Raw genomic sequence first — 24,117 nt, 5'->3', positions numbered from 1 at the left:
AGAAAGAAGAAAGAAGAAAGAAGAAAGATGGCAACCCTCTCTAAATAATGAAGTAAAAAAAAGTGGGAAGAAATATCACTTTGAATGGGTTTGCTGCAGGGGCATTTTTGGAACACCAAATGCAGGCTGAAAATGGGCATGTTTTCTGAAGCAAAAGCACTGTTCAATGTCTTTCATGTTGCAGCTTTTGGTAGACCCATTCAAAGTTACTAAACAGTGCACAACCAACGCACATGCCCCAAAACCCGTTGTCAAACACAGCCCTAATTTCCTGCATCGTAAGTCTTGGTGGCTAGTTGCTTGTATTTAGGCTAAGGGTTCCAATGTGTAAGGGCCCTAGCTATTGTCTTTGTACATTTGGTTTGGTTGAGTATAAAAGTTGGGAGGTATTGCTCCCGTAAAATCTGTGTGTGCTGTAATTACCCTTTTTTAACCCCTATTGGTGTGTTGGCTGCCTTGACACTACTTGGTGTTTTGCTAAGGGTCATCACGTGGCTTATTTGGTGTGAAAAATTTGTCCCTTGACACTTACCCTCAAAATTTCAATGGGTTAACGCCCTCATTTTCAAAACTTAACCATGGAAAGCAAGAGCACCACCTACTTGGCAAACCTCTTGCAGTCTTGCATTCAGAAGAAAGCCCACCTTGCTGGCAAGCTCCTCCACGCTTTTATCCTCCGCAATGGTCTCGCCTCCGACACCTTCCTCGCCAACCGCCTCATCGAGCTTTACTCCAAATGCGGCAAAATCGATTCTGCTTACCGGGTATTCGATAAAATCGCTCAGAAAGACGTATATTCTTGGAATGCCCTGTTGGGTGCCCAGTGTAAATTGGGCAACATACAGGATGCCTATGCATTGTTCGTTAAAATGCCTGACAGAAACACCGTGTCTTGGAACACTTTGATTAGTACATTAGTTCGAAGTGGGCTTGAACACAAAGCGTTGGATGCGTATGATTCGATGATTTTGGAAGGATTCGTGCCTACCCATTTCACTTTGGCGAGTGTATTTAGTGCATACAGCGTGTTGTTGGATTCAGAGCGTGGTAGGATATGTCATGGTCTTGTCATTAAGATTGGGCTTGAGAACAATATGTTTGTGAGTAATGCTTTGTTGTGTATGTATGCAAAGTGTGGCCTTATTCGGGATGCAAGTCAAGTTTTTGGGGACATGCATGAGCCTAATGAGGTCACGTTTACAGCGATGATGGGTGGTTTAGTGCAGACGGATCGTGCCGTGGAGGCTTTGGAAATGTTTAGACTGATGTGCAGAAAAGGAATTCGGATCGATTCTGTCTCGTTGTCAAGCACTTTAGGTGCTTGTGTCAGAGGGGTATGTGGAGAATTTGGTCAGGATGATCCGACTTTCGTGCTTTCTTCTAACGTACATGGGCGACAAGTTCACGGCCTCATGATTAAACTTGGATTTGAGAGAGATCTTCATTCAAATAATTCATTGCTTGATATGTACGCGAAGAATGGGGACATGGATAGTGCTGAGAAGATTTTTACTAATTTGCCTGAAGTCAGTGTTGTTTCTTGGAATGTTATGATAGCTGGGTATGGCCAGAAATTCCAAAGTCAGAAAGCTGTGGAGTACCTGCAAAGAATGCAATGTTGCGGTTTTCAGCCGGATGAGGTCACTTACATTAATATGCTTGCAGCGTGCATCAAGTCTGGGGATATTGAAACCGGGCGTCTAATGTTTAATAGCATGTCATGCCCGAGTGTGAGTTCATGGACTGCCATACTCTCTGGCTATGCCCAGAGTGGGTACCATAATGAGGCAATAGAACTGTTTAGGGAAATGCAGTTTCGAAGTGTGCAATTTGATCGGACTACCTTGGCCATTATCCTCAGCTCATGTGCAGCACTGGGGCTTCTGGAATCTGGAAAGCAGGTCCATGCTGCCTCACAAAAGGCTTCCCTTCATACTGACGTATATGTTACCAGTGGATTAATTTGCATGTATTCTAAGTGTGGGAAGACAGAGATGGCAAAGCACATATTTTTTAATACGCCTGAATTGGATATTGTTTGCTGGAATTCAATGATAGCTGGTTTTTCACTTAACTCTCTAGACATGGAAGCTTTCACTTTCTTCAAGCAGATGAGACAAAATGGAATATTTCCCACTCAATTTTCTTATGCTACTGTACTGAGTTGTTGTGCCAAACTATCTTCTTCATTTCATGGGAGACAGGTTCATGCCCAGATAACAAAAGGTGGATATGTAAGTGATGTCTTTGTGGGGAGTGCTCTTATTGATATGTATTGTAAATGTGGTGAAGTAGATGGGGCCAGGCGGTTCTTTGATATGATGCCCTGTAAAAATACTGTTACTTGGAATGAAATGATACATGGGTACGCACAAAATGGACGTGGATATGAGGCTGTTTGTCTCTACAAGGACATGGTTAGTTCAGGTGAGAAACCTGACGGTATAACATTTACTGCTGTTTTAACTGCTTGTAGCCATTCAGGATTGGTAGATTTGGGTATAGAAATATTCAATTCAATGCAGCTAGAGCATGGAGTGGAGCAAGTCTTGGACCATTACACTTGCATTATTGATTCATTGGGCCGAGCTGGTCGGTTCCACGAAGCTGAAGTGCTCATAGATAAGGTTCCGTATAAGGATGACCCAGTTTTATGGGAGGTATTGCTTAGTTCTTGTCGTGTTCATGCTAATGTGAGCTTAGCAAAAAGGGCAGCAGAGGAACTTCTTCGCCTGGACCCACAGAATTCTGCTCCTTATGTGCTTCTGGCCAACATCTATTCGGCTTTGGGAAGATGGGATGATGTGAGGGCGGTTAGAGAGTTGATGAGTGATAAACAGATCATTAAGAAACCAGGTTATAGTTGGATCGATTATAAGAATGATATGCGAACTCCTATGGTGGATGACGATGTTAGAATGGTTAGTGTTGAAGTTGAAGAAGTAGGTGATGGCACTTCTTGTTATAATGTATAACATAAGAATGATATGCAGACCCCTATGGCAGATGATGATCTTAGAATGGTTAGTGCTGAAGTTCAAGAAGTGATGGAACTTCTTGTAATAATGGATAACAAAGTCGGGCCTAATATTTGTCAAAAAGGATTAATCCGCATTTAAAGTGAAGCAACTGTAATTTAGGTGATAATCATAGCTGACTACAGGATTTGTTACATTTATATGTTGACAGATGTTTGGTTCTCACTGTGGAATTCTGAAGTTAAAGCTTCGACAGCAATTGAACAATTTCAGGAACTCCAAGGATCCTCCCTCCTCAAACTTTGAAAATAAAAGTCTGTCCTATCAAAAGCAGAAAGATGCAAAAAGATATAAACGAACATTGAAAAAAGACAATCGATATTCCATCAGGCATGAAGCTAAGGGTAGTGACGTGGAGATTCAACTGCCTGAAATTTGATGTGGGTTATTTTTTCTACTAATATTCATTGTAGTGCCCCATCCCTGGGGAATCTCACTAACAGTTGTAGTATTATGACATGGAGGTCATGGATTTCTTCACTGCTTCCACCGCTGCAGACAAATCAAAGGCAACTAGTGATCACTTTATGTGGAAAATACTAAAGATTTGGACCATATTCATATCTCCCCTCCCAAGATAACCTCCCATGGCAGGACCAACACTTGGTGATTGCTTTTGAAAAGAGCAGGGCAGGGCCGCAGGAATAACCTTCTGGTTCTCACCAAGGTTTTTTCTGAAGCAATTACCTTTTGCTGCCAAAAATGTAAATGGGTTCTGGACGTTCCTCCTAGACAAAAGCAGAATCTTAGAAGACATGATGCTATAGGTTTCAGAAGATGAAGCAAGTCTCTATCTGTCTTTTTCTCTCTCTTATATAAATATACATGTGTGTGTGTGTGTGTTGCTTCTATGTTGTCTAAATAATTTAATCTATCACAAGCGCAGATATGAACTGGTAAGATAATCTGCGGGAATAGACCAAATGAAATATAGATCTGTGTTGGCATTTTGTGAAGATGTTCATGTTCAATATGACCTGTCACTGGATTAAATATCTAGCTATTCTATCAGACTATTCATTCACCTCCATTAAACAACACCATGATCTTTGAGCCATGCTTTTCCTCTAGTACAACGTCTGTTTCTGCTTCTGTTTTAGAAAACTGTAGCTAAAATGGGCTGCACTTTTCAGAAAGATATTCACCTCTATGCTGGAATGGATAATTACCAAAATTGCCAGCTGGGGGGAAGGGAGAGAGAAATATCTTTCCTTTCCTGTTTTTTTATTTTTATTTTTACTGTTCTTCCTTTTAGTTTGATGACTAATGCAAGTAAAATGAAAATCTCATGAAAATCAAATTCTACACTTTCCATCTTAGTAGGAAGAAAAGCACGATAAGCTACTGAAAGATTTTTTGTATTTCTTGAACAGGTACTGTCGCCACTTTTGTGGACTATTATGCAAGATCCAATTGCCCAGCTACTACTTGGTAACGCCTCCCTCAGGGGTCATCTTTATGCTAGTTCTTAGAGCATATGTCAATAACTGAATCTCTGCACATTATCACCATCAGCCAGCAGCTTGGAGGTTGAAGGAGCTAAACTTACCGTATTAGAGTTCAAATTTGTTACTGAGTGCAACTTTTACAAAGATTGAATTAGTGCATGGTGCTTTTGGATCATACTTTGTTAAAATGTTTGTTAGTGTGAAGAAACTATTCCTAAATCCAATCAATTCTTTACGTCAACTACGAGACCTCCATGGTGATGGTAACACTGTCATCTAATTCTGTGCTAGAAAGTGTCATGCCACAAATCCCATTTCCACATTTGTAATGCTGTAGACGGACAAATTGTTATATTTCATGCTTTTGTGATTGTTTAATTTCCAAAACAGGCCAAAGTGGATACTTTATTCTCCTAACTAATTCGGGCATTGTTTGTTGTTGTTCAAAATGACTTCTGAAGCTCTTCTGATTTGTTAAAATAGTTAAGAGCTTGCTTTTTCTTATGTAGACGGTATTTGCAAACACCTTTGTTGAAATGAACTAATGATCTACTCCTGCTTGATAGTCATCACATTATGTGCTTGGAAGTATTATTGTAATGGAACTTGTATGGTAGATAGTGGGGTTTGCTTCATTCTTTTCTTTACGTCTGGGATTGAGTGGAATGTAATGGTCGGAACGAACCATGATATTTGTGACAACATGAACCTGTACTCTCCCATTTCAAGAAAATTGCAATTTAATTTTCCTGATAATATGCATATGATACCGTGCTGTTGAGGTGATTTTGGCTGGTATATGCAATTGGTTCAAAACCTTTTGCTGTTGAGGTAACTTCTCTTGATCTTCACTCTTTCTTCATAGTTGTTGTATAGCTTGCTTGGAAGTGTAATTATGAAACTTTTCTGTAACTATCCTGATTTGCTACATGATGATGTTTGAACCTTCACTTTTTTTGTGTCATGATAATATGTGAGTATTTCTCTATGGTGTTTAGGTGAGTCTCTGTGGTACATGTCATTAAGTTGAGAGCTTGTGGTCAATTTACCTGCATTGACAGTAGAAAGCTCTATTTTACTGTGGCTCTAAGCAATCTGCCCGCGGTTCATTGCCTTGTTTTAGCCTATTGCTGGGAGTATTACAAATTGACATGTTAGATTACATTTTACCTTCATTTTTTCTCTACATGCTTACTTGATTTAGTATCAACCTAATTTTTTTTTTTTTTCATATGTTTACTTAATTTGCTTGAAACTCCAATTATAAAATTGTTACTTTTTATTACTACTGATTTTAAACAATTTATTGTATGCATTTTAGTGTTTAGAAAATTAGGACACTCTGTCTTGATGTGCCCATAGCCTGAACATTAATAACATTGAATATTATGAATGCTCAATTCTTTTTTGGGCCTCTCTCTTGGATCCGGATCCTCTCCGGTCCATAATGGACTGGAGGGTATCCAGTTCATGGCTAAAATTTCTTTAAAAAAATCTTAGCGCTACAAATATGCCACGTGGCATTTCAATAAAAAAAATATTAATTAAAACTTAAAAAATAAATAAAAACTAAAATAATAAAAAAAAAAATGGTGGCGAGCCACCCCATTTTTTATTAAGAAGACACGTGGCATATTTGTGATGCTAGGATTTCTTTAAAGAAATCATAGCCATGAACTAGATACCCTCCGACCATAATGAACTGGAGAGGATCCTGTTCCCTCTCTCTCTTACCTCAGGTGTCTTCTTGAAAATCACCCTTGGTAGCATTAACTTGCTGTTTACCTAAGGTAAGAAATTAATGGGGGGAAGTAAATATGAGGAGATAAGTAACCCTAAGATCTCTAGTAAAGGGTAGGGTGGCAATTCGTGTTGAGATATGGGGACTATATGAGTCAACCCGACCTATTTAATTAAATGAGTTAGTCCCCTTAACCCTAACATGACTTGACTCGAATAAACATTTTAATTAACAAGATTTTCAATTATTGAGCATGAAAATGTCATTTTATACAAAGATATTTGTATAATAATTCCTAATTATGGAAAGCTAGGGATGAGACTGAGAGTTATATTTTATTTATTTATTTATTTATTGTCTTGACTTAGGGTTTGAATTTTTTCAATGGTAAAAGTTTTTTTAAAATGTTTTAATTTGTACAGGTTATGCATGTGGGTTAAGCGAGTTTGCCCAAAATTGACTCGTCTATTAATTGTGTCTAATTGGGTTGATCCGGTTTAATCCGAATTCTATCTTATTAAATCCTAACTCCCTAATTTTATGTTATATTTGTGGGTCATATAAAAAAATTGCTAGCTTTAGCAGAGAGCTTTCCTTTTAGAGAATTCTCTAGTGGCAAGTTTCCCAACAAAGCGGATTCTAAGTTGTTAAGATATCGGGGAGACGAGTAATGCTACACACTTCCTGATATGGTTTTTAAAATCATTGTTGGATTAAAATCTAATAAAGATCTATTTCAAAATCCAACAGTGATTTTAAAAACCAAGTAAAGAAGTGAAAAAATGGACGAGAGAAAATGAAAGTGTATCATTACTCATGGGAGACTGACTGTTTCCTTTTATGAGTACAACGGCTTTCTTCCATAACGGGTATTCCAGTTGCAACTTTGTGACAAGATTTCACTAAAACTTTCTTCGGACAAAGTTGTCAAATGTACGAGTGAAATCAGATTTTAAATCATTGATAGAATCCAATTACGTAAAAGTTTCAAGTAAAGCATGATCCTCAATTCAGTCGCCAGCCTATAAGATGATTCATTTGTGCCAGAAACCTAATGACAATGACTAAGAGATGATAGCTTCAAGGGTGACATGTTCAATGCATTTCGAACAAAAATGTCATGCCATTTATTTTGTGACAGCAATTACATCAGAAATAGGAAACATCCATGTCTTCAGAAAACCAATGAAGTTAACAATGGAGAAATTGATCCGTGTATAATTGGGTCAATCTGTTTTAATCTGAATTCTATTTTATTAAACCCTAACCTATTAATTTTATGTTAAGTTCATGTTATATTTGCGGATTGTATAAAAAAATTATCACCTTTAGCAGAGGATTTTCTTCTAGAGAATCCTCTAATGGAAAGTTTTCCCACAAAATGGATTTTGAGTTGGTGGACGAGTAATGCTACACATCCCACTTATTCACATCCATTTCCACTTTCTCATGTAGCATTTAAAACTATCATTAGATTAAAATCTAATAAAAATCCGTCCCAAATCTAACGGTAATTTTTTAAAACTAACTAAAAGAGTAAAAAATGGCTGTAAAAAAGTAAGAGTGCATGTAGCGTCTTCTTCGATGAGTACAACTTTCTACAGACAAGTTGTCAAACGTATTTGGAACAGAAATGTCATGCCAATGACTATGACTAAAGGTTGACAGGTTCAATTCATTTGGAACAGATATGTCTTGCCATTTATTCTGTCAGCAATTACATCAGAAATAGGAAACAATCTTCAGAAAACTAATGAAGTTAACAAAGGAGAAATTGAAAAGTCAACTATTGGCTTTCATTAATTAATATATATATATATATATATATATATATATATATATATATATATATAAAGAAAATAGACAATTTACTCAAAAGACAAATATAATTATTCAATGCTGTCCAATCCATTCATGATGAATCTGAGAGATCACCAAGGAATTTCCTGACCATCCCAGGCAAAAAACTTGCCATTGTCATGGATCTTTGCATTGTTGATGATGCCTAAGAGCTTCTGCACTGAGAACTCTTTGGTGAATAGCTTGCCTTCTGCAACATTTCTCTGAAATGGCCTAGAGAGATCAGTGTCTACTGTGCCCGGGTGCAACAAAATGCATATAATTGGATCCTTTTTTCTTGCAAACTCCACCGAAACAGTTTTTGTCACTGCAAGCATGACTTGACAAAATCATTATAAGAATACAAGAGGACCACTATTTGCTTGTTTTGATCATGTGGGGATCCATGCATTTATGTAAGTGAACATATCAATAAACCAATGATGTCTTAAATAGGTCTACTCGTACAATTATCTGAACATAAAACAATTTTGAGCTTGACCTTAATAGGGAAAAATAAAAAGAATCTCTCTCTGCATTGTACTGCTATTTCAAAATTTATCACAATGGGGATGTATGGATAAGAGAGATGACAGTAGACTGTGACAGCATTCACATCCCACTCTCTCAACTTTAACCAAATTTTAACTAAAAAACCCACATTTTCTATTTTACCTATCCACTTTCAAAAACACCCTACATTCCACTCTCTAAATCTTTCTCTACTCCATTTAAATATTCTTATTTATTTTGGAAAGTCCTATGGAACATGGTTACTACGAAGCTAAAATTCTCCACCACCTACCATCCCCAAACAGACAGTCAGACGGATATGGTAACTCAAACTTAAGGAAATTTTCTGCGATGTCCTGTGGGTGACAACAATAGGAATTGGGATTTGACTCTCCCTACAACCCAATTCACACGCACTAGCTCCGTCAATAGGTCTACAGGCGTGGGTCTATTTGAAATTGTGCATTGTTATAATCCTAGGAGACCTTTAGACCTTCTCCCGATGCCCTCGCATGTTAGAGTTTTTGAGTCAGCTGATGCATTTGCACAACATTTTCATGACTTGCATGAGAAGATAAGTAAACAAATTCAAGCAACTAATACACAAAATAAAATTGAAGCTAATTTATGTGGGCATCTCACTGGATTTAATATGGGTGAGTATGTGATGGTCCAGATTAGTTCCAAACGGTATCCACCTGGATCATAGTGCTGGGCTTTTCAAAGTGTTACAGTGGGTCGGATCAAATGTGTATGTCATTGATGTTCCACCCAACCTTGGTATTAGCTCCACAATTAATATAGAGAATTTAGTTGCTTATACAGGCCACACTGTTATCCCAGATGATCCTTTCAAGGAGCCTTCCCCTGTCCCCACAAATACCAATCCTATACTTGATCCCATACAACCATCCTTTTCACCAGCAAATAAAGAAAGTATTGCTACTATTTTAGATGAGCAAGTTTTTTTTGCTTGGGATAGAGGAGTTCACATTTCCTAGTTAGTTGCAGGTGCCAACCAAATACACCTTTAATATGGAGAATCTAGTTGCTTATACAGGCCACACTGATCATCATTTCAAGAAGCCTTCCCCTGTCCCCAATACCAATCTCATACTTGATCCCATACAACCATCCTTTTCACCAGCACATTAAAGAAGTACTGCTACTATTTGAGATGAGCAAGTTCTTTTTGCTTGAGATAGAGGAGTTCAACATTTCCTAGTTTGTTGGAGGTGCCAACCAAACTTAAGACTGCACATGGATCACCAAAGACATGTTGCAGCAACTTGATCCTGATGTGTGGGAGTACTACCAGAGCTAACATGAGCTACATTCGACGGGTTAGAGTTCTTCCCACCCCAAGAGAGTTGGTGCAGATACCGAATACATGCCATTTATCATATGAGTTTGTAACCCAACATTGGAGGACGGCCCAACCCATGACTTTGTGTCTGGGTGATTGAGAGCTGGATTGTTTTTGGCATTTTACTAATTCTCACTTTATTGTTATGTTATTTAATTTTCAGATTTTGAGTTATGTTATTTTTGAGCTTTATGTTATTTTAGTGGGCTATCAGACCGAGTGTGTCACTGGATTTAGGATATATTCTCAAGTCTATTTAAGTATAATTTTGTACAGTTGTTAGCAGCTTTTGATGAATAAACAGTTGATCGACTGTTTCTATCTTCTTCCTAATTTCTCTCCTCTCTCTCTCTCTCGTTGCTCCTTCTCCTTCTTCTTCTCTCTCCTTTCAACTTTTCTTCTCAACTTCTTCTTGTCCCACATCATATGTTTTCAGAGAAGTGTTCAAGAAACCATATCTTCTAGTATTTGTGTGCATCATTAAACTGAAATGGTTAAGGGTCAAACCCTCTCTTTGTTTTTTCTTAATGATGTGTATATGATTGCTGTACTAGCACTAGAAAATCCGTGCTAAGAAACTTAAGTAAAGAATTCGTACACTGATTAAGTCCAGCCTTTGAAGCTCGGTACGAGTGCCAACCCCCAAGGCGATTGTCCCCAATGGATCCCACCCTGGCGCTCAAATTGGCCACAACTGCAGAATCCCTTTCAGTCCCAGAGCCACTGCCAACCTTTAGAAGAGGCCACATGTGCTGCTTGTACAAATCAAAAAGTAAATTGTAAGTCATATTATGAGCTATAGAGCCTCAAGAAAGCTCACAAAAAAAAAAAAAAAAAAAAAGCTAAAGAAAGCTCTATTGCAATCACAACTTCAAATTGAATCATTTCAATAACATGCTTATTGCAAAATTAATCCCACTGTTATTGGGAGACAGTTTTGTTAAGAAGCAACTTCTGCATCTAGAAATTATTTCTTGGAAAACACCAGTGACAAGGAACATGAGTCAAGTTGATTTATGTGCATATCTTCATGCTAGATCTAGACATCTTTCCAATCTGACAATGTCAGGAAGGCTTCTTCCATAGTTTGTTTAAGAAAATATAACTAACAGAAGCAGTGGTTGGAATTTTGTACAGGTATATTCATAGCAATCATCTTTCCAACGGTCTTTCGACCAAATGGTGCTTGGAGGTAGTTCAATTGTATTGGTTCATGAGTTGTATTTTCCCATGAATAAAAAAAAAAAAACAAACAAACAAACAAACATACAGAAGCATGGCACTTCAGGGATTTCATTCCAACTTCATCAAACACTTATGCCTAAAAGGATGCAGGTGTCAGTTCTACTAAACCATCTTGTTTAATGTCAAAGACAAGTCATAAAATGAATTTGATGTGCATACCTTGATCACCAGAACAGGACCAATGGCATTAACCTCATATGCAAGAAGCAAAGAGGACTTCTCTAGTTTGCTCAATGTTGTTTCTGTACTGCAAAATGAAAAAAACAAATGATTGACTGCCAGGCATTATTAGAGAAAGTAAACACATGTAACGAAACATCTTATTTTCAGTTCACAATTAGAACTTGTATTTCAGATGTGAAAATTCATTACTAATCTCTAAGTCCTGATTGAAGAAATGACACAAGCTGTACCTGGTTGCAACACATCAGGTATTGAAAGAATGCCAGATGCATTGATGAGAAGGTTTAAAAAGCCAAATCTTTCTCTAATGGACTTTGCAGATGCCTGAAATGAGACATAAATAAGGAGAGAGAAAATAGCAAAACTAAATTTGTTGCTGATAAGTGAGAATTCTATAATCTTAAATATTAATCCAGCATATCTGTGAAAAGAACAAAAGCAAAACACTTGCTTGCATAGCTGACCAAGTAATCTCAGAAGTGCAAAAACCATGACCACAGAGCTCTAATGATGATTATACAAAAAGGCAAACACTTGATTGCATCAGTCTACTGAATTAAGGTATATGTAGATACTGGAAGGGTACCAAACTGAAAAAGTCTAAAAACCATCTTGGGAAAATCAAAATGGAAAGGCTAGTTCCCTTTTGAGTGAGCAATAGATACTAAGAGAGAGATGTAACCTCTATGGTGCTTTCAAGGGTCAGATCCAATTGTTGGATGCTAAGTCGCTCAGCAAATCTATTTTTCAGATGAAGAAGCCCTGTCGCTGCATCAGGATTGCGGCAAGTAGCAACAACATGCCCTTTCTCATTCTTCTCCAGCAGCTGCTTAACCTATATGAGGTAGAAAACAAGTCACATTTGTACTAGGAGAATTACTTCAGCTAATGCTTCTTTGATTTTAGTCTCGCTTTCTTTCTCTAAATAGTCCACTAGATTCAGTCTCAATGTAATGTTAACAAATCCTTAAAACTAGATTCTGAGACTTCATTGTGCCAGAAGAATTTACTTAACTCAGGAATAGAAGTACTAGCCAGGAGCACGGGCTTTGAAATGATTATCACAAATATCTACAGATAATGTATAGACAATGCAACTCAAATACCTCGAGATATAACTAAAAGTGACTCTAACGACGATTTTGGTACTTCATATGAATTTAAGACTCTGCACACTGCAAATGAGCAGTCCCAGACAAGGATTCAACACGATAGAAATGCTAAAAGTAGAAGCAATTTTATCATATCATGGAAGAACCAGGAGGAGAATAATCAGTAACATGTTGGCATCCTCAAACAACTCATAAAAGTAAAATTGAAATTTCGCAACTACTACCACAGAAAATCATGAGGTGACCATTAAAATTACATAGATGGAAAATTTATTTATCCAACAAAGAAATTATTTAGTAACCATTAAGCATATACACTCTTAATAGTGTCCTCCCAAACCACCTAAAGTTCTTAGCACCAAATTATGACCAACAATTTTGCAGTAAAATAATTGTCAAAATCAGAAATCCAAAAAAAGTGTGCTTTATGACAGTGTAATGAAGACAAGAACCAAAATTAGTAAAAGGAGGCAGTTGGTGAATGAGACACATTTTTCCTGGTCTTGACAGGTCCAATTGGGTAGCTTCCACTACTTGATGATACGGTAAACCACCTTAAAATTGTTACTTTTAGATATATTTCAATCAATACAACATGGCATAAACGTTTAACAAAAAAATTGGAAATAACACAAAGTTCATTCTTCCCCAAAAATTCAAAATGGCTATTGCCCAAAGGATTTGTGATTTTATTTGTGTGTGTGTGTGTGTGTGTGTGTGGTACCATAGATAAAGCTTCTGGGCTAGCTTAGTTGGAGGGTTGATTCTAATCCAAAAACAGAGGATGGTTTGGGTTTTAGAACTGGTGATTGAGATAAAGCCTCTATAATGCGAAATATATGGTTATTTGCTCAATCCTGATCTCCATTGCTTGCGCTAAGGCCTATGTTTTGAGAGGCATAAACTTTTGGATTGTCTCTCAACCTTTGCATCGCTCTTGGAGCTAGAACAAAGTTCTGGGTTTATGGATACAGCTAGGCCATTTCTTAAAACACTAGATTGGAAATGGAGAAAACACTTATCTTCGATGAGAAAAAAGCACCCTGCAGCGCCTTTGTTGTTGAAGAACTAAAGTCACCAGCTTTGATTCAAATTACTACCAGAATCAAAGTCAATGGGTTTTGGATCCTTCTAATATCAGAAGATTTAGTTTGAATTCAAAGTCAGTGTACTGAGCTACTTTTCACTCCTCATGCAGAGGATTCAGTCTTTTGGAACATAGCAAAATCAGGAAAGTTGAAGCTCGCAAAGTGGAGTTTGCAGCAACTTGGCTATGTATGCTATTATTTAAGGGTGCTCTTGCTAGAGTGGATTGGTGGAGATTAATTTCGTTCCCTAAAGATAAACCCTAGACATGGCTTTATTGCCTGGCATGCTAGCCAAAACAAGTTGTACACGACAGGAAACTATAACCGGGGGGGGGGGGAGATATACCTTGTCAATTTTTTATTTATGGAGTAAAGGGACCATTTTTGTTAGGAATGTAGTTTTTCTATTCCAATCTGGGTAATATTGCTTAGACTCCACTTTCTCTCTAGGAAGCCAGCAGATTGGGATAATTGACTTGAGATGCTAATACTCTAAAAGGGAAAAGTTTGTGTTGCTGTGGGTCAAGCTGGCGGGGATGGGTGATTTGTACCACTTGTGGAGGGAAAGAAATTTTAGCCGGCCTAAGGTTGGGTTAAGAAACGAAGAAACTATTTACAAACTCATTCTTAAAACTATATAAAAGTGTTTAAGAATGCTCTTACAAATGCAAATAGAAGGCTTGCTGATGCTTGGTGTTTTTCAACTTGTATTTTCTGTTTGAGTTACACATTTTTGTTTTTGTGTAAGAGGGTTTTGATAATCCATTGGCAAAAGATGGGTCAGAAAATGAAACCCCATTTGTTGATTCCAATTGTTAATAGTTTGCTATTCCCATTTCTTTAGATCTCAACCATTCATTTTATTGGTAGTTTCTGGACATCACCATTACAAGACATGCAAACACCTGGTACTTGTTCACTTATTCCTGTAATGTAGGATCACGGAAAAACCCACAATTGGTTCATCATCCAAAACAACAAGGAAGAGGCTGCATTTTGGAAAAATACGAAATTTACACAGTGCTACGAAAATGCAGTATTCCAAGTAAGGCCTACAAATGAAACCCACACCCATCTTTTGAAATCATAATGGAATGGAAGATGGTATAATAATTCTAAAGACAAAGGAAGGAGAGCTCACAAATTCAAGGCCAATTCCTCTGGAAGCTCCCTGCACCATGGAAACTCCACCTTCCCAATTCAAAGCAGAAGAAGAAGAAGAAGAAGAAGAAAAAGAAGAAGAAAAAGAAGACGAAGAAACCCGTCTGGCTATTGATCTCAGGCTCAGCGGAATCGCTACGAGTGCACGCTGGTTCATTAGGAAAAGCTTCATTTCGCACTTTGGTTGAGAGAGAGAGAGAGTAGGGGCTCTTGGGTGTGCAACGTTGTCTTTGTAAATCAGAATCCCCTGCTACAAATGCAAAACTGTATGGCTGTTACTCCGCCACCGATGTTTCATTGATCCAAGCTCTCTATTTTTTCTCTAGTTATTTATTTATTTATTTTTTTTGTGTTGCTCAAATAAAAATTAATTCAATTCTTTTGTTTTAATTTAATTTTTTTTTTTTTGACAATCTGATTAAACAAATTTTTTATTTTTTTATCTTTTATTATCATATATACTGAATTCAAGACAAGTAGATGTCCAATTCCAAACTCCCCTTTGAACCAAAAAAAGAAATATTAAAGTACAAAAGAATTTTAACAAGGTTCACAAAAGTCGATAAATAATTGTGGTTGTTGTGGTGACAATGATGAGGAGTGGAGAGAGGAAGGTGAGAATGGCGGTGATGCGAAGAAAAGGGGGAGGGAGCTGACGATGGTGACAGCAGCTCAAAGTAGAAGGAGAGGGGGATTTTGGATTCCCAACAATTTTATTTTGAAATTGTTATTGGGTCAATCTTTATTGAGCCTGCATGTGAGATAGTTTTTATTGAGCCTGCATGCTTGAATGGGTAGAGTGGACGGTCAAAACTTACTTGATTAAGCTTTATAAAGAATTTCACATTTATTATTCGAATTGCTAACCAATCGAACATCAAAATTGATGAAATTTTTTGAATTTTTATCAAGAAGATGAGTGTTGTTGCAACCAGAGTACGGGAAGGGGCCTAAAGAAGGATGGACATGACGAGTTTTTCATTGACCTAACAAGACTCTTGATCAAAGAGGAACTCAAAGGAGGTATATATTGTAACGCCCCGCTTTTAATAACAAGACATATGTAAAATTATCTAATTTCGCATGTGATATTACTGTTAAAAACAACACGGTGAAAAAACAATAATAAATTTTTGCCTGCAATTGACCCTATAAACTCATCAATAAAAGTACAAGAGCTGTTATTTCATAATATACAATCATTACAGAGGTTAAACTTTAATGATTATCCAAAATCACTACAGTGTTACCACAAGGGGCATATATAAATGTGACTACCCCTTTTTATAGTCAAAGGTCAGATTATCACAATAACATTATCTTGCATGGTATCTCACAAACATAAACTTAGTATGAGAATAATAATAAATGAGTAACATAAGAAGTAGAAAATTAAGTGGTAGATGCATCGCTTTTATTCTATTAGGAAAATTTTATAAAGGAATCAAAAGTCAATATTAAGTAAGTTAAAGGGATTTATTATTTTAATCAAAAATATTTATTAAAGTGCAATCACTATTATATAGTGGAATTAATTTTGATTAATAGTGTCGCGTGATAATGTCAGGTGGGACGAGGTCATAGGCCTATTGGAGTTAACAATATTTTCTTCATTTAAGTTGCTCACTAAGCTAATGTAATTAAACGAAAGACATATTTTCTTATTTATTAGGCTACTTTTATTTTATTAAAACATGGGCTAGAGAGATATTGTGCAGAAGTGCATGTATAGGAGATAAGGATTTCGGATAAAACCCAAGAGCCCAAGGAGACTGACAACGCATCAGGCTAGAGAAAATTCTCTAGCCCTATGTGTTGGTTCTTAAGGGGTTTAGGCAGGGATAAAACCCAAGGGCCCAAACCAGAGAGAACGCAAGCGGCCAGGGAATAACATGCAAGAGGTGGAGGCTAGGGTTTTCCAACCCTAGTCGTCCACCTTGTCTAGCTTAGCTAGGTTTTATTTTTACACCTCTTGTCCCACATTGTTTATATGACGCTGGGTAGAATTAAGATTTCTGACAGCATATGATAGTAGTAGAAACTAAAAATTGAAAATTGAAAAAGAAATTTAGGAAGAGAAAAAATAACAAATAGGGAAGAGAAATACCCTAATTGTCCAAAATAAGCAAATGGAAAAATAAATCTGAAAGACTTAAATTTAATTGATAGTTCAAACTGAATTGAAAAATAACAAAGACTAGAAGTCTTTATATAGGCTAGGTTCCTCCTCATTTGACAAGGAAAATGAAAACCAATCATCCTAATGGAAAAGGAAAAGCTCAATCCTTATTGAAAAAGGAAAACTAATATATATAAATAATAAACATCATTACTGTGCTCCTGCGTCAGTCTCCCAGGGTTGAAAAGAACTCGCCCTCGAGTTCAAGTCGTCTTTGTCAACATCAACAAAACATGGAGTTAAATGCTTCATGTTGAACACATCAGAGGTCTTTAAATGGCTTGGAAGACGTAGTCGGTATGCATTCTCATTTATCTTCTGCAAAATCTCATAAGGCCCGATCTTCCTCTCTCGTAGCTTGTTATACTCACTGACAAAAAAATGATCACTTGTAAGTACCACCGAAACCAAATCACCAACCTTAAAAGTTACCTTGCGCTTGTGGCAGTCAGATAGTACATTGTACATGACATTGCTATCTTCTATCGCTTTCTTGACCTGGTCATGAACCCTTCAGAGATAATCTGCCATTTCATCAGCCTTAGTACTCAATCAACCAATACAGGGAATGGGTGCTAAGTCAAGCACTCCCGATGGGTTTTGCCCATACAAGATCTCAAAAAGGCTCAACTAAGTAATTCTATTATTGGACCAATTGTTAGCAAACTCTACCTGTGACAAAGCCAGGTCCCATTGCTTCGGCTTATTTCCAGCTAAACTTCTCAAAAGATTTACCAAGCTCCGATTCACCACCTAAGTCTGACCATCTGTTTGGGGATGGTAGCCACTACTGAAATTAAGCTTAGTCCCCATCTTTTCCCACATACTCTGTTGGGGATTATGCCCTGATTCTCAATGATTTTATATCAATGATTTTATTTACTAATTAATGTTTTGAGCATGTGACATATAAAATGTCATTTACATGCCTATTACCAATAGTTCATCTTGTATGTAAGAGGTCCTAAGGTAACATTGAATATGACTATGGGTGTGAGTAACGTGGTTATCATACAAGGTCTTAGTCCAAAATCCTTGTATCCAAGATAGAAAGTTCACAGTCGGTAAATGGAAGTGGGGCAATTCCATTTTGAGTGAGACTATTTGTAATACCCTAACAATAAATTAGGGTTAAGTACCCTCTAATTATGATGATAGGGTTGGTTCTCATTGGGTAAAGTGTAAGACCTTGGAATTTTTAAGAATTTACTATTGCACCGAACGTTCAACAGAAGTACCGATGTCTGTAGTACTCAAGAATCAACTTTTACATGGTAACCAATGAGTATGTGATCAATTACGATGTGAAGGTTAAGGAATAATTCCTAAAGGACGAGAAAACATTGTAAACACCGTCTTAAAAGGGAAATCTTATATTTTCGAATCCCAATAAGGCACTCAAAAATATTGGAATCGATACCATGACACTCCTATTGGAAAGAGCTTTTTGGAATGGGGTTGCATGCGCAATTTCGAGACTGCAAAAGTTATGTCTGTTTTACTAAACACTGCGCAATCGGTCAATTGCTAAAAAGTCAAATGCGAACGTTTGCAAGAGTTGACCAAACGTTCGCTTCTGGTTATGGCCAAACGTTCACTGTTCCTAACCGAACGTTCGATGGTTTTGACCGAACGTTCACTGACCAAAAGTACAGATAGGCTTTTCAGAGTGTCAGAAAGGTACAAACATGCTTTACAAGCGTAAGTCCAAAAGTTTACTGAACGTTCACTGACCAATTCTTGTGCCGCTAGATAAGGACCGAACATTTGACAAACGCTGTGCACAGTACCCGAACGTTGGCCCCTAAGTACCGAACGTTCGCTACTTTATAGAACTGTCATAGCAGCATCCACAACTTTTTCTACCCTATAAATACGCCTCCCCACTCAGCCCTTAAGCCTCATTTTGCCAGTGTTGCCCTCTAGAACCTCTTCTTGAGTGATTTTGTGAGTTGTGAGAGGTCTTGAAGAAGAATGAGAGATTTCTTGGAGGTTTTGCTTCAATGAGGTAATCTTCTATGCCTAGCTTGTTCCTTACTTAGTTGTTATGTTGTTTAAGTGCTTTTCATAGTTAGCTTAATTGGTAGTTTTGAGCTTCTAGTTATGTTGTTGGCCTTAATCTTGGTTTAAGCATGGGTTAGCATTTCATTCTTGTTGGGCATATTACATTATGCATGGAGACATTATTTTGGGCTAGGAATATGTTAGGAACTTTATTGTAGCCTTAGAACTTGCTTAGGTGTGATTAGAAGGCTATTTGGTTTGAAATGGGTTTCTGGGAGAATGTTTGCACTTTCTGGTCAAACGTTCGCTAGGTTGATAAAACGTTCAAGCAGAAACTCAGATTGGACATTTTTAGGGTTAGGACTCATTTTAGCTCGGGTTTAGAACTAATGATAGGTCTTTTCTCAGTATCGATGTTATGGAGCCTCAAGGGGATTTTATGGAGGAGCCTTACAACCCGAGTGAGTACAAACTCACATGGATACTTATTGTTACTTTTCCCACATTGCACGACTATTTTAGATATATCAAACATACATATTTATAACTTTCATTAAATGCATTTTGGACTACTGTGAACTATCTTTTGTGAAAACGTATGTTGATTAACAAGATAATCAAATGATGAGACTTGTAAAAGCATGCATGTAAAAGACGGATAAGATTAATTGCATCGTATGATATGGTACACTAGTATGTGTGGGATAATGGCCATGGGCTTACTATACAGGTTAACTCTATGGTCAAATGTATGTTTTTATATGGGCCTTGGATCCGATGGTTATTCGTGATCGGTGCAGCCATGTTTGATTGGTTGATCACTACAGGACGGACATCATTAGTAGCGTGTGCCACCCAAGGTCAGACTTGGTCAGGCTGCTAGTGATGGATGGTAGCGTACAATATCTAGGGCACCAGTATTGTATTACAAGTCACTCGGGACAAAGCCAACCTGTTGGGAATGAGTAATATCTCGGGTAGACCATACAGTTGAACTATCATTGGTTTTCATATCACAGTATATATTATATCTATATTGCATCCATGATAAACTATCACCTCATAATGCTGCATGTGCTTTATAAACAATTGAGTTCATCATTTAATGATGTGTACACTATGTGCATTTATACTCACTAAGTCGTCGGACTTACCCTTATATTCTTTCCCCTTTTTCTCCATATGTACATATATGCTGTTATAGATAGTTTAGCAGAAGATGGATACTGCGAAACATCCAATTATCGTGGAGGATTCAATCTGGGAGATGCTTGAGGACTTATTGTGTGCTTAGGCGAGTGCTCATGGTAACTAGTACTTTTGGGTTATGCTGTAGACTTAAAAGTCTTGATGCATGCTTGCATATTAAGGTATATCATGGATCTCTTGTAAAGATGATATGTATAGTGTGATTTCAGCTACTTTGATGACCCTTGGTAGATGCTTTGGTTATAATGATTAATGTTTATAGAATCTTAATGTTTTTGCTGTTTAGTATCCTCCCTTTTTGAGGAGTAGAGATCCCTGAGTCTTGTTCCTCACGGAATAAGGGTGGGAGACGAACCGTGAAGTTAATTACCAGTTAATTAATATGGTACACATCGAATATTGGTGATCTACCTTGATCAGTCGAAGCGGTGTTTTCGGATTAATGTGTAGGTGCTGAGACCCTAAGGCACTGAATGGACCAAGGTGTTGTCTTTTCATAAAGATACTATCTATTAGGAAAAGAGAATAATTCCTTAAAAGACTGATTTAGACTTTGATTCTAAATTTTGAAGTAATTGCGGACTCAGATGTTTTATGTAGGTTGCTTAGATGTATCAAAAGCAAGACCTATCATCGGTTGAAATAACCTCAATACATTGGGTGATCACATGAAACATAGTGGAAAAGCTTTTTCCAATAGGAAATCCAAATCCTTTGTCAGTAGGCAAAGAGATAAGAAATTTCTCATTGAGATAGATTTCATGTATATTATTCTCAAGACTCTGGTTAGAGCATTTTGGTTAGCATACCAAAATATATACATTTGATTTTTACATTATGAGAATAACATAAAGCAGTGACTAAAGGATAAAGATGTAGAGAATTAAGTGACAGTGTCCTTAACCTTAATTCTGCTACAAAATATTTCATGGAAAAATCATAAGTCAACATTAAGTAAGTCAAAGTGATTAATTGTTTAATCAAAAATATTTATTGGAGTGCAGTCACAATTATTTAGTGGAATTAATGGTGGTTAAAATATTGTCGCGTAATGAATGTCAAGGAGACATGATTATGGGAATATTTAAGTCAATAATTATTTTTTCCTTAGGTCCCTCAAGAAGCTAATGTAATTTAACCATCATAAGGCATTATTATTTATTGGACTATATATTTTATTTATTTAAAAACATGGGCTAGAGAGTATATATGTAATTAGACTAGGGATAAAACCCACAGGCCTAATAGGCAAAAGGAACGCATAAGGCCAGGGAAAATGCTCTATGCATTGGACATAAGAGAAGGGGCTTGTGATTTAAATCCCAGGCCCAGTTCCCTAGGCAAGGGAATTACATGGACTTGGGAGAGTCTCTCCCTGGACCATGCGGCAATGGCATGGAGACTAGGGTTTTGCCCTAGCCTTCTATGCCTAGTCCTAGTATGACTAGGACTTCTCTTTTGCTCTTTGTCCCACATTACTAAAATTTGAAACTCTGCTTCCCTGCTAAGCCTATAAATAAAGAAGAACCTGTGCTCTCAAGTCATCCCATCTAGTTTTCTTAATACTTAGTTTTCAGAAACACTTTGAAAATTATTAGTTCTTGTGTTAACTTACAAAGAACAAAAGTTTATATTTGAAGAGCCAAGTAAGAGCTCACACTCTCTTGTTTATAATCAATCATTGGTGAGAAGATCTAGAGGTCTAAATATTCTGGAGATCAACTATGTTCTTGGAGAAGAAGAAGAAGCAAAAAGTTTTTGCTTATAGCCAAGGCGTGGCTGTAGATCTTCAAGACAGTAATATTTGTTCTTGCTATTTGTTGAAATAGCAATTGTTCTTCATATATTCTTCATAAAGTTTTCTTGGGCATGGGAATATAATTCTTTCCGCTGCGCAAATTTTGATTGCATACATATTCCCAACAGATTCTTCCAAAAATGGCTCATGAATTTTGTATCTCGATTCGATGTAATAGATCTTGGAACACCATGCATGTGAACAATCTCTTGAAAATACAAGTGGCATCCATTGTCTTTCAGCAAGCTACAAAATGGGCCATCTTGAAAAATCGATCAACCAGCACAAAAATAGAATCAATGCTCCTTTGAGTGCGAGGTAATCCCAAACCAAAATCCATGCTGACATCGAGCCATAGGCCATTAGGCACTGGTAATGAGGTGTATAGACCAGCATTTGTGAGGGGTTTCGTAGACCTTTGGCAAATAAAACTTTGTTCCACATAATGTGCCACATCACTAGTTAGCTTGGGCCAATGATAGTCCGATGAGACCAAGGCCAAAGTTTTGTCTCGCCCAAAGTGACCTTCTTCATGCAACTCTCGTATTATTTTCTGCCTCAACGAACTATTTGAAACACATAGCTGTAAACTCTGAAATAGATAACCATTAAGAATAACATAATCAATGTGCTTACCTACAGACAGCTTAGCAAATATCTTCCTGAATGAAGGATCTTCCATATACAACTCTTGAAAAATGTCAAAACCCACAACTTTGATATGTATAGTAATAAGAAGTGCAACCCGCCTACTCATAGCATCAACAACTCGATTCAAGCTTCTTAATTGGTGCCGTAAGGAAAAAGTGAACTCCTAAAGCTACACATAGCTATGAAAAATAAATCCTAAACATAAAGGAAAAACTAAGCAAAAAGGTAGTGCTGGTGTGAAAATTTCATTTTAGGGCTTTCTATAGGGGTTTCTAAGGGTTTTTTTACCCTAAAAGCGGCGCTAGGCCAGCCTGCTAGACTAGTGCGCTCGAGCCCCTGGATGGTGGGCTCAAGCGCATGTTTGTCCGAACGGGACTTTCCACAGTTCGGACGGGTGATTTCACCATGTGTGCTCGAACCCCTTGGATGTGTTGAGCTCGATCTAACTGTGCTGTCAATGCTCCTTGAACTGTCTGATGAGTGCCAAATGTTGCATATTTGAGCCCTTTAATTTTCATATGTTAATTCCTTAGCAATGTTATTTGTTTGACATTGTTTTGTTTTAGTGTTTTTAGGTTCCAAAGGAAAAATGCAACTAATTCCATTAATTCTGGGGCTTAAGACACTTTGGGGAGCATTGGCAACAAAGTTGGATTGAGCTCAACACATTTAGGGGGTTAGAGAGCACATGGTGAAAGCACCCGTCAGGACAGTGGAAAGTCCCATCTAGACGGATGTGCGCTCGAGCACACCTAGTGTGCAATCGAGCGCACACGGGTGAAGTACCCGTTCGAATAGTGAAAATTCCCATTTGAATGGACCACTTAGCAGACGTGGCACCATTTTTTAGGTCAAAACCCTAGGAAAACCCTAGAAAAAGCCTATAAAAAGAAAAGACATTAGAGGAATAAGGGAGGCTGGAGGCTGGAGATAGTGGGCACACCAAAATTCTCTTTAGTTTAGTTTTTAGGCTTTATTTTCATAGTCATGTGTAACTAATTCCACAACTAAGGTTGAGGATGAAGCCTCACCAATGAATAGCAACCATATTTTCACATAAGTTGATATTTTACGAATTTATGAGTTTTGAAGTTTCAATTGTTCTACTTCAATTCAATTAGTGAGATGATTCTTGGATATGAGTTCAATCATGTTTTTCTCACGATTTGAGATAGTTTCTATTACGTTTTAGATTGGCCTAATTCAATGACCATTCATGTAATATTTATGTGTTTAAAACTTTGAGTGTTTGTGTGTAAAACCTTAAGGGTTGTTTGAGGGGTAGTCTATGTTGCTTTTAGGGCCTCTTGAAGTGTTCCCTGTTTTTCCGTCAGAAGTGCCATTAGAACGAGGCTCGTAACAGGAATGATTGAAGAGCTACTGGTTTCTCTTCAAAATCCTGTTAGGACGAGACATTGTTGTGCCAAATACTCACCTAAATTAATAGGTAAATACTTGGTACGTTTTACTCGCAAGTGCACGAGATCAAAACGATAGTATAGGGTACAAGTACGAGATCATTCCCACGAGGATTGTTGATTT

General features: G+C 37.3%; 3 protein-coding genes across 4 annotated transcripts; 1 reads left to right on the top strand and 2 right to left on the bottom strand.

Moving 5' to 3' along the window:
• Positions 1-489: 489 nt before the first annotated feature.
• Positions 490-5,011, top strand: LOC132173128 (Pentatricopeptide repeat (PPR) superfamily protein). 2 transcript variants are annotated; one of them, XM_088512356.1, is made up of 2 exons: positions 490-2,427; positions 4,412-5,011. In XM_088512356.1, the coding sequence occupies exons 1-2, from the start codon at positions 579-581 to the stop codon at positions 4,471-4,473; spliced, it is 1,911 nt and encodes a 636-aa protein (XP_088368482.1). In that variant the 5' UTR covers positions 490-578; the 3' UTR covers positions 4,474-5,011. The 2 variants fall into 2 exon arrangements, with proteins under 2 accessions (XP_088368482.1, XP_059440698.1); XM_059584715.2 differs by lacking the exon at positions 4,412-5,011 and having other exon boundaries at positions 490-3,726.
• A 2,922-nt stretch (positions 5,012-7,933) lies between these two features.
• Positions 7,934-15,033, bottom strand: LOC132171318 (NAD(P)-binding Rossmann-fold superfamily protein). Its single transcript, XM_059582604.2, has 6 exons — positions 14,715-15,033; positions 12,056-12,208; positions 11,604-11,697; positions 11,350-11,432; positions 10,544-10,697; positions 7,934-8,394 (listed from the first exon to the last, which is right to left on the bottom strand). The coding sequence occupies exons 1-6, from the start codon at positions 14,904-14,906 to the stop codon at positions 8,159-8,161; spliced, it is 912 nt and encodes a 303-aa protein (XP_059438587.2). The 5' UTR covers positions 14,907-15,033; the 3' UTR covers positions 7,934-8,158.
• A 2,030-nt stretch (positions 15,034-17,063) lies between these two features.
• LOC148588205 (uncharacterized) lies at positions 17,064-22,681 on the bottom strand. Its single transcript, XM_088514745.1, has 2 exons — positions 22,205-22,681; positions 17,064-17,411 (listed from the first exon to the last, which is right to left on the bottom strand). Exons 1-2 carry the CDS (start codon positions 22,679-22,681, stop codon positions 17,064-17,066), a joined length of 825 nt encoding a protein of 274 aa, XP_088370871.1.
• Between the last annotated feature and the right edge of the window lie 1,436 nt (positions 22,682-24,117).

The sequence above is a fragment of the Corylus avellana genome, chromosome 1 (genome assembly GCF_965113065.1).
Source record: "Corylus avellana chromosome 1, dhCorAvel1.hap1.2, whole genome shotgun sequence".
NCBI classification, from domain to species: domain Eukaryota; kingdom Viridiplantae; phylum Streptophyta; class Magnoliopsida; order Fagales; family Betulaceae; genus Corylus; species Corylus avellana.
Note: the sequence above shows the minus strand (reverse complement) of the source record. Positions and strands in the feature narration are given on the sequence as shown.